Source organism: Marmota marmota, unplaced genomic scaffold, assembly GCF_001458135.2.
Source record: "Marmota marmota marmota unplaced genomic scaffold, marMar, whole genome shotgun sequence".
Lineage (NCBI taxonomy): Eukaryota > Metazoa > Chordata > Mammalia > Rodentia > Sciuridae > Marmota > Marmota marmota.
The window spans coordinates 47,413,588-47,430,928 of NW_026000229.1; the positions used below are offsets into that span (position 1 = coordinate 47,413,588).

A 17,341-nucleotide genomic window follows, 5' to 3' on the forward strand; every position below is an offset into this window, starting at 1 on the left:
GGACGGCACGGGGCGGGGGCGGTCGCTCGTCTTCACTTGGGCTCCCCACTAGGTCAGAGAGAGTAAGGCGCTGGAGCCTCCTGGGCGACCGGATGCAGCAACTGAACCAACGCTGGGTGCACGGCGGGAGACCCGGGGCGAGGCTGCCCTTGGTGCGTGTTGGGGGCCGGAAGGGGACTCTGGATTTCGGTCCCTCCTCTTTTCCCTCTGGGTCTCGCACTCGGGTTGTCGACCCTCCTCCCGGGTACTGGCCGGGAGCGGAGGGCACCTATCTCCACAAATCCCATCATGGGCAACGCCTCCAATGACTCAGGGTCCGAGAACTGCGAGACTCGACAGTGGCTCCCCTCTGGCGAAAGCCCAGCCATCAGCTCCGTGATGTTCTCCGCCGGGGTGCTAGGGAACCTCATCGCGTTGGCGCTGCTGGCGCGCCGCTGGCGGGGGGACGCGGGGCGCACCTCCGGTGGCAGAAATTCCATCTCCTTGTTCCACGTGCTGGTGACCGAATTGGTGTTCACAGACCTGCTGGGTACCTGCCTCATCAGCCCGGTGGTGCTGGCTTCATACGCAAGGAACCAGACTCTGGTGGCCCTAGAGCCCGAAAGCCGAGCGTGCACCTACTTCGCCTTCTCCATGACCTTCTTCAGCCTGGCCACGATGCTCATGCTCTTCGCTATGGCTCTGGAGCGCTACTTTTCCATCGGGCACCCCTACTTCTACCAGCGCCGCTTCTCTCGCCGCGGGGGCCTGGCGGTGCTGCCAGTCATCTATGCGTTCTCTCTGCTTTTCTGCTCCCTGCCGCTGCTGGACTATGGGCAGTACGTTCAGTACTGCCCTGGGACATGGTGCTTCATCCGGCACGAACGAACAGCTTACCTGCAGCTTTACGCCACCGTGCTCCTGCTGCTTATAGTAGCGGTGCTCGCCTGCAACTTCAGTGTCATCCTCAACCTCATCCGAATGCACCGCCGAAGCAGGAGAAGTCGCTGCGTACCTTCCTCTGGCAGCTGCCGGGGTCCCGCGGCCCGCAAGAGAGGGGATAAGCTGTCCATGGCGGAGGAAGCGGACCACCTCATCCTCTTGTCTATTATGACTATCACCTTCGCCATCTGTTCCTTGCCTTTCACAGTAAGTCACTCGTTTCCACAGCCCAGCTCAGTGCCAACCTTCACCTCAATCTTTCCACCGCCCTACAAACTTTTTGCAACTTGAAAAAAAATATGTCCTAATTTGTAAAGATCGTTTTTCACTTTTACCTCATTTCCTTCCTCCCCATCTGGCATATGGACGTCCATAACCTAATGTTTCTAAGCCAGCCCAGCCTCCACCCTAGAGTTACAAGCCCCAATTCACACCATTTTAGCTGCCATTGAAAGTGGAACCAGGTCCCTCCTGTGAAAGTTCAGAAGGTTCTTTTTTTTTTTTTTTTTGTCCTTAAAGTTCAACAAACATCTAGTTTACAGGTTTCACAATTTATATATTCAAGCATAACTCTCTGTGGCCATGAAAAGTCATGACATCTCCATAATGATGTGGTGAGGAAAAGAGAACTGGCCCAGGAACTCTTTGCTAAGCTTTTGGTTTCTCCAGAGAAGGCAATTGTAAACTGTTACAGAGTATCATCTTGATACTAGCAGGAATATACACAGGTGCTCTTCATTTTATAGTCCTGCACTTTATGATCACAAAGCTATATGCAGGGAGGATCCATCTCAAGGAAGGGAGAGTGGGGTTGCCTGGGGAATAGAAGGGCAGGAGCCGACAGCTAAGTGCAACCTCCAGGCAGTTAGTTCTAGGATGCTCTGAATTAAAGTCATCTCAAGTGTAATGTGATAATGAAGGCTGGGATGTCAAAGCAAGTTATGAGCTCTGAAAGAGTTAGAAATTGGGAGTTTGGAAGAGAAAGACAGGGACAGTGTCTGACTTGTCATGTAGAAGTTGGAGAAGTAACTTTATCCTACTGCCTATCTCTGTCATTGCCTCCAGTTTCCTTCGTCTTCTCATCCTCAGCAGTGGAAAAGGACACAGGGTTCTAAAAGCCCACAGATGATCCCCACCCGCAGTGAACTTCATTTCTCAGCTATGTTCTCTTTGCCCTGGTCCCTACTGTCCTCACACTTGTACCCACCAATCCTGTGAGGGCAGAAGCTGGTCTGAATGGGTAAGTCACACTTAGGGGGAAATGAGGAGGAGTTTGTCAAAGGTACCCTCTTAAATAATGTGGGACCATGTGGAGGTGACATCTCCCATTCCACCTTGAGCAGAGAGTGTGTTATAGAAATTTTGCAATGTAGAAACCAACATGGCTTCTACACTCTTGTTCTGTTTTACTGAAGGAGGTTTCAATTATGTTAAGGGCTAATTGGCTTTTGGGGATTAGATCTAAGGTGAAGAACACTATCAATGAAAGAAAGCACTTGAAGTTCCACCAAACAACAGAATTCAACTTGGGGAACATAAACCATTCCTGAATGGGGGAGTGACTGTCTTAGGTTGGTGGGAATTAAGATGTCAGTTCTTAAATTTTTATCTATCATTTATGAGTGGGTTTATAAAAATATCCTCCACCTCTGGTTACTTCAGTAGCCCAGGAAAGGGCTCAAGTGTGAAAAAGGACTGTTAATTTCCCTTTTATTTAGAAGAGGCAAACAGGAAGAAAAAGGTCTCCCCCTTTTACCATGACTGTTCTACTGCATAAACTGTATTTTTAAAAATAAAGAGTGATTTTCAACAGGTTCCCCTATTTTCATATACACTTTGTCGTTCATCATGAGGACTCCAGTCATTGCCATGTTATCAACGGATGGTTATATGTATATATAGCCACCTGTTGATAAATAAATATATCTGTTGAGATATATATATATGTATTTCATGCCACCTCCTTTATTTACTATTAGGCATGGAGCAGTTCTAGTGCTTCCAAAAGGAAGGGACTTAGAGTCAGATGGGATGGAGAGTGGGAGGTTTGCCTTGAAGCTGTGTTTTTATTTAGATTGCCTGTTGAGGGGTTGGGGGAGGCCAGATGAAGATTTTGAGGTGGCTTTAGTTCCACCAAACCACCCTGTAGAATTGAAGCTAACTGCAAAATATTGTCTAGGTTTTCTTCTGCATATATTCATGGCAAAAGTTCTCAAAGAGGAGAAAATCTTAGCATGAACATAATCAGAAAGCTGACCAAACTGACTCCTGGCCTTGGGACTACCACATCATAGTCAGATGAACTGTAGGTAATCCAAGAGGCACAAAACAGAAAATTGAAATCTCAGAGTTATCTCTGATTAAGAACATCTACATCGATCATTGACTAATTTTATTTTATCAATAAAATTTTGGCCATAACTGTTAGTATTCTTTCACTTCATACATTTTTCACTACATACCACTTCAAACTTTATGAAGTGGACTGGGGCTTTAGCTCAGCGGCAGAGCGCTTGCCTAGCATGCATGAGGCACTGGGTTCGATCCTCAGCACCACATAAAAATAAACAAAATAAAGGCATTCTACCCACTTATAACACAAAAAATATTTTTAAAAAAGCTTTATGAAGTGCTGCACTATTCTGATTTAAGTTATATCTTGAGGGTCAATCTGATAAATTCAAACTCAGGACTACTGTTTGGTTCATATATTCTGACATTTCAAATACTTGGCATGTGTCCCAGAAGGTGCTCCCCCATCCCCGAGCAGTGTGGTTCTATTTGGCCCACACTAAGATATTGGTCAGAAATGGCCTATACCAATCTCCTACCCAAGGTAGGAACCATTTGCCCACATCGTACCTGGGAGCTCAATAAAATAAGGCAGGGGCTCATGATTGCCTTCAGAAATTCTCCTATTTCTCCAACAGAGTACACACAGCTCAATAGAAATACAAATTGCACCACATGTGGAATTTTAGATTTTTTTCTATAAGCCACAGAACAAAAAGTAAAAAGAAACAAATGAAACTAATTTCAATTATTTTATTTAACCCAATATGTCCAGAATATTACCAATTTAAAAAGCTATCAATGTAGAAACATTTATTGAAATATTCCAACTAATTTCTTCCTTGTATCCCAGAAACACCAGAAAACCATCCTATCTCTGCCCATCCCTTCCCCAGGATAACAAAGAACTACTTTCTTTGTCCCTTAAAAGTATATCAGACAACTAATCAGCAAGGAGGAGAGTTCACAACTGTGCCAGTAGGACACCAGTCCATCCCACAGTATGCTAAGCAGTAGAGGAAAATGGAGGACTTAGAAACCTGGAACAACTAATGTAACCATTGTCCCAGGGTATGGGAGAGAGACCTGGCTTCTCCAAGGATGCCAGTCAAGGGTCTCCAAATTTTAGTAAGTGAAACTTTCAAAATGGGGGATAAAATAACAGGCACCCTAAAATAACTTCAAGTTCAACCTCATGTATTATTATTATCAACACAAAAGAGACAGGTTTTTGAGTTTTTGAGCACTGTATCAACCCATCATCTTTACAACAACCTATAAAGGAGATAATATTATGATTCCAGATGAGGCCAATAGCTTCAGGTAGGTCCTGCAGCTAGTGAGTGATTGAGGTGTGATTGAAAGGCAGTTAAATCACCAAAACCATGCACTTAAACTGTAATACTACCAAAGAGAAAATACTCATTCCAGGGGTGACATGAGAAGATTAATCCAAAATTTCACAAGAGAACTGTGAATTCATTAAAGATATTTTTCCTTTTGATTCTAGCTTGTTAGTTTTAAAAATAAAATGGCAAAGCTCTTTTTTCTCCATGTCAGTTCAAGGAGCTAAGCTGGGTCTCAAGTGTGTGGTTTTCTTTTTCTCCTCTGGAGACTTATTAAATAAAAGCTTGAGACTGAGATTTTAGGAGATTGGCTAATGTAAATGCTGGTCTAAATTAAGAAATAATCAGATAACCCCTCACATAAAATCTTCCACATAAAACTTTTTTTTTTTAGTGATTAAAAAAAAAACCATGTGGTGTTTGGGAAATGACATTATTTTGGCTGTCCAATATGAAATCATGCATGAGACCAACAACATATTCCAAACTGTTTATCTGCTAAAGGAGTACTGTATAAATTAATAAATTCCTCCTTATGTTAATCAGCTGTTGTCATCATTTCACAGTGATAAATAGAACTTTTTTTTTCTTCCTGAAATGGAACAGAACACAGAGAACATATGAGACCTCCATTTTTGTTTCAAATACTGTTTGTGTCTAAATTTCCAAACCATATCAAGCTACTTTCTCACCATGTTACTGATCGTGGGTAGCTTCTGGTCATTTTAAACTGTTTTTCACATGCCATTGGGATAAAGTGCTTATATATTTTATTCAGTTCTAAAATTTCAAGAACAAACCTTTGACTCATTCTAAAAATGTCTTCATCTTTGCAAATTCTTTAGGGTTATAATTTCTAGGTAAATCTGATTAGTGGAAATTTGATCATTGAAGTACAAAAAAAATTCAAGTAAATAATACTAGAGTTTCCTGTTCATTCCTGGTATTCTTTATGTGCAGTGTAACATGAATGAGGGTTTAAAAGCTGATGTAAAATTGGCTGATTACATACATGCAAAATATAATAATTCAGGTAGGGATTAAAGAGAAATCCAGAAATCTCTGTGCATAATTATAATGAATTTTTGTCTGATGGTATTTTAGTAAACGTCCATGAACAACTGGAAGGCCCTTTACCATTCAGGCATCATTAACCATGTGTTTGGGGATTGTTGAGACAGTTTTAATATACATTACCTTTTAAGAGAAAGTACCTCTAGATGAGTGTTTTCATTGAACATCTTTTCTTTTGCCATTTGGTACTATGTAATGGGGAATATAAATGGACACAGAATTATATGGTTTTTAAAATTTAGACATCAAGAACCATTATCCTTTTCCCAAAAGAGAATTTGTATCTTATGCCTACACCCTTGGTCAAGTGCATCCTCATTGCTGTTTCTGATGGTTTAGGCCAGGTCCTTGGCTTAAATAAAAACAGCTTTTTGAGATGTATATTTCTTGCTTGGCATGCTAAGAGCCCATCACATTATTAAGTTTAACAAGAAAAAAAGAATAGAGATGGTGAGACATTCTGTTTCAGAAACACAGCCAATAGATTTGCTTCCACCAAGAGGCAAGTTAATCTACAACTTAGTCTGCTTGCTTGACTTCTTCTGTCTTGTTTTGAAGTTTCTGACCACCACTCCCCATTCAGGTCTTGAGCTCAGATCTGATGTACTTCAATTTACATCATCATGGTATACCCAGCTGTATTTTTCTGACAGTATTTTGCTGCCTAGAATTGCTCCTAACTGAAAATAAATTAAAGTACCCTAAATTGGGACATATGCTGTGATGGGAAGGGCCAGGGAGGGAAAGTACATTTCTGGAAGGCTGAAACTTCCTCTATACCACTAGGGTTCTTGACTTTCTGCTTCACAGATAGCACATGAATCTTTCTGAGATCTTTTGCAAAATTTATCCAATTCCTTGGTAGGTAATTCATAGTGACCATCATTTTCTCAAAGGGTTAAGAGTCACCATCCTGGAATAGTTAGGCCCAGAGCTTTTAACCTTAGCACCCTCTCCTCAGTTCTGAGAAGCACAAGACAAAGGACACACTCATCCTGGAGCCAAATCTATGGTCCAGCAAGGTGCAGTGGTGTAAACCTGTAATCTTAGTGGCTCAGGAGACTGAGGCAGGAGGATTACAAGTCCAAAGCCATCCTCAGCAACTTAGGGAGGCACTGAACAACTCAGTGAGACCCTGTCTCTAGATAAAATTTTTTTTTTTAAATGGCTGGGGATGTAGGTCAGTGGTTAAGCACCCCTGGGTTTCAATCCCTGGCACAAAAATAAATAAATGGTCCAGTTTTTCCTTATGACAGGAAACAAGTTTAGTCTCCCTCTACCAGAAAGCATCTGTGATTTGAGGGAAACGGTTTCTTTATTAAAGCATGGCATACCTGGAAAATAATTCCCCCCAAAGTTTTTTAAAATAATTAAATATGCAAAGCCTATTGCCAGGACACCCTAATTTCTTTCGGAAGCCAGATAAACATAACAAGGGATGCCTGTAAATTAGCCATGGGATGAGTAATGCCCAGAGAATGCCGAACAGCTACAGAGAAAGAGGCAGCTTTTCAGTCTATAAACGGGAGTAGTGTTATCCAGAGACTTATAATTCTGTCAGTCATTTGTGAATTTCAAGTGAAACTTCACAGAAAAGGCTTTTTACATAGATGGCAGCACAGTGTGGAGTGGCTACAAGTGTCTCACTGCTTGCTGGACTGTGATCTTAGGCAAAGTGACTGATCTTCTGAACCTTGATTTCCTCCTTTCTAAAATGAGAATAATAAAACTGGGCATGGTGGTGCACACCTAGAATCCCAGCTATTCAGGAAACTGAGGCAGGAGGATCACAAGTTCCAGACCAGTCTCAGCAGTTTAGGGAGACTCTGTCTCAAAATAAGATTAAAAGTGGGGGCTGAGGATGTAGCTCTGTTATAGAGTGCTCGCTTAACATGCACAAGGCCCTGGGCTCAATCTCCAGCACTACTAAATAAATAAATAAGGAATAATAATACTTTGTAGGTTTGTGAAAATGTTATACAGAGTAAGATTTACAAATTGCTTAGCCCCATGCCAAGCCCACAGCAGATGTTTAATAAATGTTAGCTGTTATGTCCAGAGGATTTAATATCCAAAGCAAAATCAGATTGTGTATTAGTGATTGGGAACTGAATTCTGGAGCCTTGGTCATTTGTTGGCTTGACCAGGCCTAAGAGGATGGTTTTTTTGGTTTTTTTTTTTTTTTTTTTTTTTTGGTTGGTTTTGCAGTGCTGGAACTTGAACCCAGAGACTTGTACAAGGTCTTTTGTTTTTAAGTGTGATTAATGAATAATTTGAAAACATTTCAGATTTTAGCTAAGGTTCTAAAGCTGTAGTTCTCATACTTGTCTGCACATTAGAATCACCTGGTGTGTGGGGTGGGGTAGGATAGAATGGCTTTTAAAAATTCCTGACCACTGGGTGCATGCCTGTAATCCCAGCAACTGGGGAGGCTGAGCCAGGAGGATTGCAAGTTCAAGACCAACCTCAGCAACTTAGTGAGCCCCTGCTCAAAATTTTTAAAAAAGTCCAGGGATGTAGTTCAGCAGTAAAGCACCCTTAGGTTCAATCCCCAGTACCAAAACAAAATAAAACAACAACAACAAAAAAAAATAGCCATGATCCATGTCTTAGTGTAGCCTAAGTAAATCCAAGTCTCTGAGGGAGAGAGTAAGGTGTTGGAAAGCTCCCCAGATGATTTCACTGATCTGCTAAATAAAATCATCATTTGTTCTGAAATTCTTAACTTACTTTGTAGCTACATTAATAATAGGAAAGTAGTTTAAACAGCCCCTGGTCAGTGCCAAGCTGAAGTTTTCCATGGGAGGCTGCTTCAAGACAACACTAAAAATAGCACTAATTTTCATCTGTGCCACTTGTGTCACAAGCTCTATATTCTTTGCAAAGCCCTATAGTGAGGGTCTACCTTAAGGAATTAAAACTCTTTTGACTTATTGAGATCAGCACTTTTTTTTCTCACTGAAAATATTTTGGCAGTATATGCAAAATAACAATAATTCCCCCAGCCTCTGCATCTGAATTTCAGAGTATCACTGACATATTATTCATTAATTCCCTTATGTCCCATGAGTCAGAGTTTTGTTGAAAACCCAGGGTCAGCTAGAGGGAGAGGGAGATGTGCAGCTATTATTTAAGGGGCTCAGTTTCAGTTTTGAGACAGATGGTGGCAATAGTTGCTGTTCAATGTTCTTTTAAGTTAGGGTCAGTCAATTGTGTTTACAAGAGAGACACAGAGCTAGTTGTAGTGGTACACACCTATAATCCTAGCAATTCAGGAGGCTCAGACAGAAGGGTTGTAAGTCTGAGGTCAGCCTCAGTGTATAGTGGCTACAATACTCTCATTAACTTAACGAGACCTTGTCTCAGATTAAAAAATAAAAAGGGCTGGGGATGTAACTCAGTGGTTAAGTGTCCCTGGGTTAGCTCCAAAGAAAGAAATGGAGAGAGAAAGGGAGAGAGGGAGAAAGAGAGAGAAGAAGAGAGACACAGGAGAGGCTCAGGAAAACAAGACATGGGATTCCATGCAGGGCCATGTAGAAAAGCACCAGCATCTGTCAGGAGGCGGGCAGGAGAGGGGGGAGAGGCACTGCCTTTATTGGAGTTTCCACAGGAAGGTCATGACAAGGTGGAGAGTTTAGAAACTGCTAGCTGAAATACTTTCAGCAGGCAGTAAGCTATATGGGGAAATCCCTGACCTTGGGATGATTAACATGGAAGAATATTGCCTTCTGGGCTTATGGGGCTGATAAAGGAGATGTGTTTCTGGATTGGTTACTACTGTTATATCAAAGACATGCTTTCTGCTGTCTCTAAGAAATAGCCAGCCCAAGGACAGATAGCCTCACCCCAGCCAGAGAGATTTTTCAGCTATCAAAACATAACATACAGAAAATTTACAATATAATTGATAACTGTTGCACAACAATGTGAATGTACATAAGGCCACTGAATTGTACACTTGAAAATAGATACAGTGGCACATTTTGTGTTGTGTATGTTTTACCACAATTTTACAAAAAAGTAAAAGGTCCAAGATGCACAAGATCAGTGTGGTAAACCCTAGGCAAAAAAAAAAAAAAAGATAAGAACCAAAGTAGGGGGAAGTGGGGAGGCAGAAAACAAAAGCGTACATCAAGACATCAAGGATCCCTGAAGCATGTTTTATTGCCAAGTGTTAAAGAAGGAATTGTCTTCTACCAAATATCAGCCCCCTCTTGAAATGCATATTTTAAGCAATTCTGAAAATTACCAGGCATAGAGGATGAAAAGGAAAGGAAACAGTACAGAATTGCTTCATCCTCTAAAACACTTTTTCACTTCTCATTACTTCGTCATGCTCTCAAAGGATCAGGAACTGTGGTGTAGGTTACTCTCCACTGAAAACCTGACTCATCTTCATGGGTGAAGCTGAGACACCAGAATGCTGAGCCCTGTCTACACTGCTTGTTGTGGCTAGCCAACCCATGTTCTCTGGCTAAACTAGATCACAAACGCAGCTACGGATTTTTCTTACGACCAAGTGTTCAGTTATTTATGCACATCCACGTGCCAGACTTATGTACACCATTATTCTGAATTTTTAACCTCCAAATTCACCTCTTTAATACACCATACTGTTTATTTAGCATCCAAAGTAGTTTCACTGACAAGAAAACGTGTGCTTCATTGCATATTCCTATCTAACTTTCCTCTTTTCTCTGTGATCTGGGAAACCCACCATCAATTCTTCTTTTTTCCTTACTCATCTGCCAACTCTTTCTCCATTCCCTATGCCAAGATTCTCTGGCATAAACACCTCTGGCTGCCAAACCTTCCTGCTATTGTCCTTACGTAAGCAACCCGAAGATGACTACTCTTCTCTCTGCCTGCAATTTGCTTTGTCTAGTTCCCAGATGCCTGCAGAGTAAGTACCAGGAAAAAGGAAATGAACTATTCCTTCTTTTGGAGGAGTGTTGGGGAGAGAAGGGTATGTCTCCCTATGTCACAGGTTAGCATTGGTCAAAGAGTCCCTGGTGCATTATAAAGAACTAATGTCAAATGACTAGGTATGAGTCACCTTTTTTTCCCTTCCGCCAGCTGGATGGAGGTGCTTGGTCTCTATCAATCACATATAGTTCCATTCCTTTTGATCTGACCAACAAATTGTGTTGCTCCGTAAGACGAGAGGGATACCAATTTGAAAACTCTGATCCCTGTGACATGTGTCCCCCACCCCAGGGTTTAGAACATTGTTCTGAAGGCACTTGTTCTAATACAGGCCTGGCACAGCAAGCACTGCACTGGCAGCAAGAGAGCTGAAATTTGTGCCCTTACTAGGCCACTAAGCAACCTTGAGTACTTGGGCAAGTCACCCAACTTTTCTGACCTCAGTGTCCTTGTTGGTAAAATGGACATTGTAGAGCACTTACTATGTGGGCAGTGCTGTAGTAGCTAACACATATTGCTTCTTATCATTGTCCCAGCAACCCTGCAAAGTAGGTGTTATTATCATTATCATCTGTTTTTGAGATGTAGAAACTGAGGCACAAAGGCAAGTTTTCCTTCCTGTGGTGCCAAAACTACCTGTGATGCTAACCCAGGCTGTCAGTGGCCAGAACTGGACTCAAGCTGATGGTGCTCTGCTGCTTGCTCTCTCCCTGAATTGTGATCATTAAATCAGATGGAGCATTTAAAATTAAGTGTAACATGATACTATTAGCATTTCTGAAGTTTGTTTCCTCATCTATTAAGAGGAGATAATATTTAAGCTTCAGAGCTTTTGTAAAGAATAAAGGAATTGGGCTGGGGATGTGGTTCAAGCGGTAGCGCCCTCGCATGGCATGCATGAAGCCCAGGTTCGATCCTCAGCACCATATACAAACAAAGATGTTGTGTCCGCCGGCAACTAAAAAATAAATATTAAAAAAAATTCTCTCTCTTTCTCTCTCTCTCTCTCTCTCTCTTAAAAAAAAGAATAAAGGAATAAAGCAGGTTTAGTACTCAGTACAATTCATGATGCGTATATTTAAATGGTAACTACTAATATTATCATTATTATTGATATTAAAGGATTCTGTTCTAAGTGCCCAGAAATGTTAATTCATTTCCCTCCATTTCCAGTAGCAAAACCAGAAGGTCACCTCTGATCTCAGTGTTAATTATAATCTGCAGAAAATATGCTATCATTGAGTTGTAGAGAGGAGAAAGTATATTCATTATGTTACAATATACATATGAAAGAAGGATAAGATTTTGCCACCTGTCTCCTTCACCAACACCACCATGCACAAGACACAGTTGCATCTCAAGGAATAGCACAGACTCGGCCCATTCACAGCTATAGTGTAAAACTAACATCACTTCCCTGCTTTGCTTCTTACAGATTTTTGCATATATGAATGAAACCTCTTCCAGAAAGAAAAAGTGGGACCTGCAAGCTCTCAGATTTTTAGCAATCAATCCAATAATTGACCCTTGGGTCTTCGCCATCCTTAGGCCTCCTGTTCTGAGACTAATGCGTTCAATCCTCTGTTGTCGGATTCCATTAAGAACACAAGATGCAACACAAACTTCCTGTTCTACACAGTCAAATGCCAGTAAACAGGCTGAACTCTGTGGACAGTCATGAAGATGTGCTTCATTATTTAGCATCTGGAAGATCCTTTTGAAATGGTTCCTTGGGGAAATGTAAAAAGTCAGTGTATAAACAAAATTAAACTTCCCTAATAACAGAATAAACAAAAATTCAAGAAGCAGTTGGAGCTACAGAGTGCTGACAAGGCACTTCACAGAAGGTGTCAGAAGGTTCCATAAAATCTACCCTCCGTGAGCATGTTGCATGGCCTTTGGAGGGACATCCAGCTGTGCTTAAGATCCAGTTGCCTTTTGATTTAAGCTTTCCTGTTGAAAGACAAAGCATGTGGTTTTGTACTTTGTTTAAAACCCTACATAGTCACAGTCTATTTCAATCTCCTATGCGACGACTGTTATAAAAACACAGCATTCAGTCAGACCAAATGAAACTTCGCATGAATTCTCCAGGAAGTCAATATGTGGAAGCAACCAAAACTGACAAGCTGCTATCTTGTGATTGCTTAAGAGATCTGGTATTTGGACAATGAAGTTGAAAGCCATTGGCACCTTTTGTCATTCTCTGTGTGGGTGGGAGAATATTCTCTGGTCACTACAATATTACTCTTAAAGGAGTGGACTTAATTAACTTGTCCGTTTGATTCACCTGTGTTTTAGGAGCTATGTGTTCAATTGTCAGGGTATTTATTTCACAATATCAATTGTGCTAATGTTAATTAAGAAGACTTTTTAAGAATTTCTTTTCAACAAGAAAGAATAAAAAGGTTAAGATGTTAATTCTGACTAATGTTCTTTATTATGTTTCCAAGGGAGAACATATATGGCTATAGTTAAAGCCAAATAATAGGATTAAAAATTGAAAAATTTAGTACATTTTTCAGATATACTGGAATTTTTTTGATGTTGAGATTAAAGCCATGACTAACATACTTTATAAGATGCCTGTTTTAGCAAAATTCATCTGTCTGTATTTTTATTTAGGGAACATAGTTTGACTCACACTATATAAGAAATCATGTAACAGTGAGTCATATCTTAATATATTTCTAAATGTTTGGCATGGTGTAAACTAGACATCAAAATATTTCAGTGAATATGCACGGTTTAATCATAGTCACTGTGTAAACTCATCTGAAATGTTACCAAAATAAACTATAAAACAAAAATTTGAAAATGAAATAGTATCTGATGAACTTCCCAAATAACATTTTACAATTAATGCAGACACAGTATCTTAAGTGAGATGAAAGTGCAAAAAAAAATTAGATTTAATTCAGCACATTTTAAAAGTGGGATTCATTGTAAATTAGAGTTCAAGATTTAGAGTAGAGTACTTGGTATTCAAAGTTTCTCCTTCAGTTTTCAGTCTTCCAGCATGATCTTTAAAATAGCAGAAGCATGGGCTGTGGTTGTGGCTCAGTGGTAAAACACTTGCCTAACATGTGTGAGGCACTGGGTTTGATTCTCAGCACTGCATATAAATAAATGAATATAATAAAGGTCCATCAACAACTAAAAATATATATAAATAATTTTTTAAAAATAAAATAAAATAGCAGAAGTACCTTAAATTTTGCAGCATGTTATTATAGGATGGCTACAATAATGAAAAAATAAAAAGGAGGATGTTCGTTTTTTCCAAAGTATCTTGAGTTATTTACTCAAAACCATTTCCTATAAGTAGCTATCAACCTAGATGATCACTTAAAGTAACTCCAAACCAACCTAGGCATCATGTATTTTGACACAATCTAGGTCCAATCAGTTCTTATTAAAAAAAAAAAGTGGTTTGCATAAATGTAAACAAACTAAGCAAAATTTAACTTAACTAAAATCTGGACAGGTAAATAAATCTCCCTTGTCCACCACACATTCTAACATTAAGAAATTGTTCTAAATGGGACAAATTAGGCCCATGGGTAATTTCTCAACATAAAATTCAGAAGTTACTTTGAATCTGAAAGATTGATGAATTTTATCAAGATGACATTTTAAAATTTCAGAATGAAAATGTTAACCACATCCCTCAACCCACCTCACTGCCCCCAACATTCCAAAATAATGAGAATTTTTTTTAATTGTACATATTATTCTTGGTAGGAACAAAATGATTCACTCTGGAAGTCCAAAATATAAACATTTAAACATTTATTTAACAACTAGTAGATTTCTAGAACATTGTTTCTTCACATACTCCTGTTCCTTGCACCGCAATGAATCACTAGACCCTGTTATTTCATTTGCATAGACATATACAGAGAAGAAACTGAAAGTAAAAATCCTGCATAATAATCAATCGCCTCTTAATGGCATTTTAAAGTAACTTAGAAAACATTCTGAGATAGTAAAATTTTCCTTTCTAAAAATTCTATCACATCAATCATACCTATTCAAGTTATTGGTGCATTTTCAACTTAAATAAGAGAATACTTACCCTGACATATTAGAGGATTGAATTGTGATTTTTTAAAAAGGCCTATATTTTATTCTTTGCCTCCAACAGTCAATGGAATGAAAGGGGAAAGAAAAAAAACGGTAGTGAATATTTACCTGAGAATGAATGCCAGGCCTAATTTTAGGTACCCTGGAATGGGGTGGATCCAAGCTGTCTCTTCTGAGCTGAGTTATTCCTAGATGGTTCAGTATGGCCCTGTTCATCTTTTCCAGGAAAGAATTTGGAAATTCTGTTGCTAAATTTTGATCTTGTAAGATCCAGAGATCTTACAGTGAACCGAGTTTGCTTAGAAGTTGTAGAAAGCCTCCAGAAATGAATGTCAAAGTGCTTTGGACCCAGGATAACCTAGAGCCACAGGAAAGCTCCAGAAACAATGCTATCCCTAAACCACAATGCTGGCAGAGGCTGCAGGCCCTGAATAGGGAAGGCAAATCCCACCCACATCACTGCATTCTCGCATAATGCATTTGAATTTTTGGTAATTCCATCTCCAGGATCCTAATACTAATGTCAAGTTATCTGTGATTCAAACTAAGAAAAACAACACATTCCAGTTTAGAATTTGATGCCTTTGAAAGGCAGAGGAAGACAATTAGCTTTCACTTAGGCCAAGGTTTGTTTATTTCACTTAGCTTAAGCCCAATCTAACGGTTTTTCTGAACTTGGGAGAGAGAAGCATTCCTCTCTCAAGTGAGTATTTCCAGCATGCAGGTTTACAAGGCCTGCTCTCTCAGGGGTGCAACTGGGTATATGATAACTATCTCTGTCTTCATCTCCCTCTGTTATTTCCTCTCTGAGTTCACTTACAACATACCTCCAATCGCCTAACAGCATTATAGCTGATTATAGCATTATAGTTGATTTTTTAAAAATTTATGAAATATTTTAATCACCTGAAATACTATAGAAGGAAGTATCATTTTAGTAATTCACAAAAGCTAGTCTAATTTATACATGGGCCAAGGCAAGGTATTGGGCATTACTGTTTTCATAGTTACTTTTTTTTTTTTTTGGTAGCTTTTGTGATTTCTAGTTTGTATATAAATTTTCTTGAATTATGTATTCTTATTTCCTATAATATATAAATATATATATTAGTAAAGGTTGATTTTAGTGGTTTAATTCTGCAATTCATATGTTTCATTTTTAAAGATCTACAAAAAGTCAGATATATCATGAGGATTCTCATAGAAAGAGATGACACACTCCAGGTAGCTGAGAAATGGTTATGAAAGGAATATTTACAGAGGGGAGCAGGGCTAAGGGAATCAACAAAGGATAGTGGAAGATCCTATGGAAGCTGTTATCATTCCAAGGCCTGAAGCGACAGGAAGGGTCTGACCCTGGAAGCCAGTGAGAGCTGAAGGAGATGCCACCCAACAGGAGCTGGGCCTTCACTTGGAAAGCACAACCACCTCCAAACCACAAGAGGGAACAGGGGAATTCCTGGAGGATCTCTCCTCATTCCCTACTCCCCTGCCCCTTTCTCCCATTAGCCAAACCTAACTATAATCCAGAGCCTAAGGGGAACCGGGTAATGCAGTCCAGGAAGCACAGGGTACAGGTGGGGAGTAGATCTCACAAGGGAATGGAGAACATTCATCAGTGGATTAAAAATGTGTGTTCTTTTTTTTTTTTCCTCCTTTTAATTGTGCCAATACAAAAATTGAGACAGGAAATTGGGTAGCCTCTTGGTCTTCTGCTCCAAACAGATATCTCCTAGCAAGTATAGGAAATAGGAATCTGCCCCATATGTATGGAAAGAGATTAAATACTATAGATGCCTTTACCAAAATACTTGTCTTTGACCCTGCTCCCATGAGACTCCATATTGACTCTGGAGGCAAATTATAATGATTAGGGAAGAGAAAGAGATCAGACTGGAGTATGTTTTCCCTGCCCACAGCAGTGCAGCAGAATAGCCATTCTTAAAACAGAAAAAAAAAAAAAATGGCCAGCACTGGGGGGTTAGGTCGGTGGCAGAGAACTTGCTTAGCATGCACAAGGCCTAGGTTCAATCCCCAGCACCAGGAGGGGGGTTATTTATGTATACTGGTTTAGAAGTGAACTGATCTTATTTTTTAAATTAATTTGTTATAATTAGTTATATATGACAGCAAAATGCATTTTGATTCATAGTACACAAATGGAGCACAGTTTTTCATTTTTCAGGTTGTACACGAAGTAGATCATACCATTCATGTCATCATACATGTATCTAGGGTGATGATGTCCATATCATTCCACCATTTTTTTCTACCCCCATGGTCCCTCCCTTTCCCTACCTCCCCTTTATGCTATCCAAAGTTCCTCGATTCCTCCCATGCCCCCCACCGCCCATTATGGATAAGAATCCACTTATCAGAGAAAACATTTGGCCTTTGGTTTTGGGGGATTGGCTTACTTCACTTAGCATTATATTCTCCAACTCCACCCACTTACCTGCAAATGCCATGATTTTGTTCTCTCTTAATGCTGAGTAATGTCCCATTGTGTATATACACCACAGTTTCTTCAGTCATTCATCTACTGAAGAGCATCTAGATTGGTTCCACAGTTTAGCTACTGTGAATTGTGCTGCTAAAAACATTGATGTGGCTGTGAAGTCTTATTTTTAGAAGGACCAATATATAGAGAAAAACCTCATGTGATGGAAAGCAAGTCATATCCTTGAACTTCCCAT

The 17,341-nt window shown here is 39.9% G+C and overlaps 1 protein-coding gene and 1 long non-coding RNA gene across 3 annotated transcripts in view; one reads left to right on the forward strand and one right to left on the reverse strand.

Annotated features, from left to right (window-relative positions):
• The window catches only part of LOC125613285, a 6,773-nt gene extending 5,765 nt beyond the window's left edge, over positions 1-1,008 (reverse strand). Inside the window, exon 1 of the long non-coding RNA XR_007343789.1 lies at positions 877-1,008. This is a non-coding gene — a long non-coding RNA (uncharacterized LOC125613285). The remainder of the gene's footprint in view (positions 1-876) is intronic.
• On the forward strand, positions 13-12,980 carry Ptger2 (prostaglandin E receptor 2). 2 transcript variants are annotated; one of them, XM_048792943.1, is made up of 3 exons: positions 13-1,128; positions 1,987-2,161; positions 11,995-12,129. In XM_048792943.1, the coding sequence occupies exons 1-2, from the start codon at positions 289-291 to the stop codon at positions 2,137-2,139; spliced, it is 993 nt and encodes a 330-aa protein (XP_048648900.1). In that variant the 5' UTR covers positions 13-288; the 3' UTR covers positions 2,140-2,161; positions 11,995-12,129. The 2 variants fall into 2 exon arrangements, with proteins under 2 accessions (XP_048648900.1, XP_015336371.1); XM_015480885.2 differs by lacking the exon at positions 1,987-2,161 and having other exon boundaries at positions 14-1,128; positions 11,995-12,980.
• Positions 12,981-17,341: the final 4,361 nt, after the last annotated feature.

Coding starts and splice junctions, on each gene's coding strand:
- Ptger2 (XM_015480885.2), top strand. CDS start 289: ATGGGCAACGCCTCCAATGACTCAGGGTCCGAGAACTGCGAGACTCGA. Junction 1,129..11,994: donor TCTGTTCCTTGCCTTTCACA/GTAAGTCACTCG, acceptor TGCTTCTTACAG/ATTTTTGCATATATGAATGA.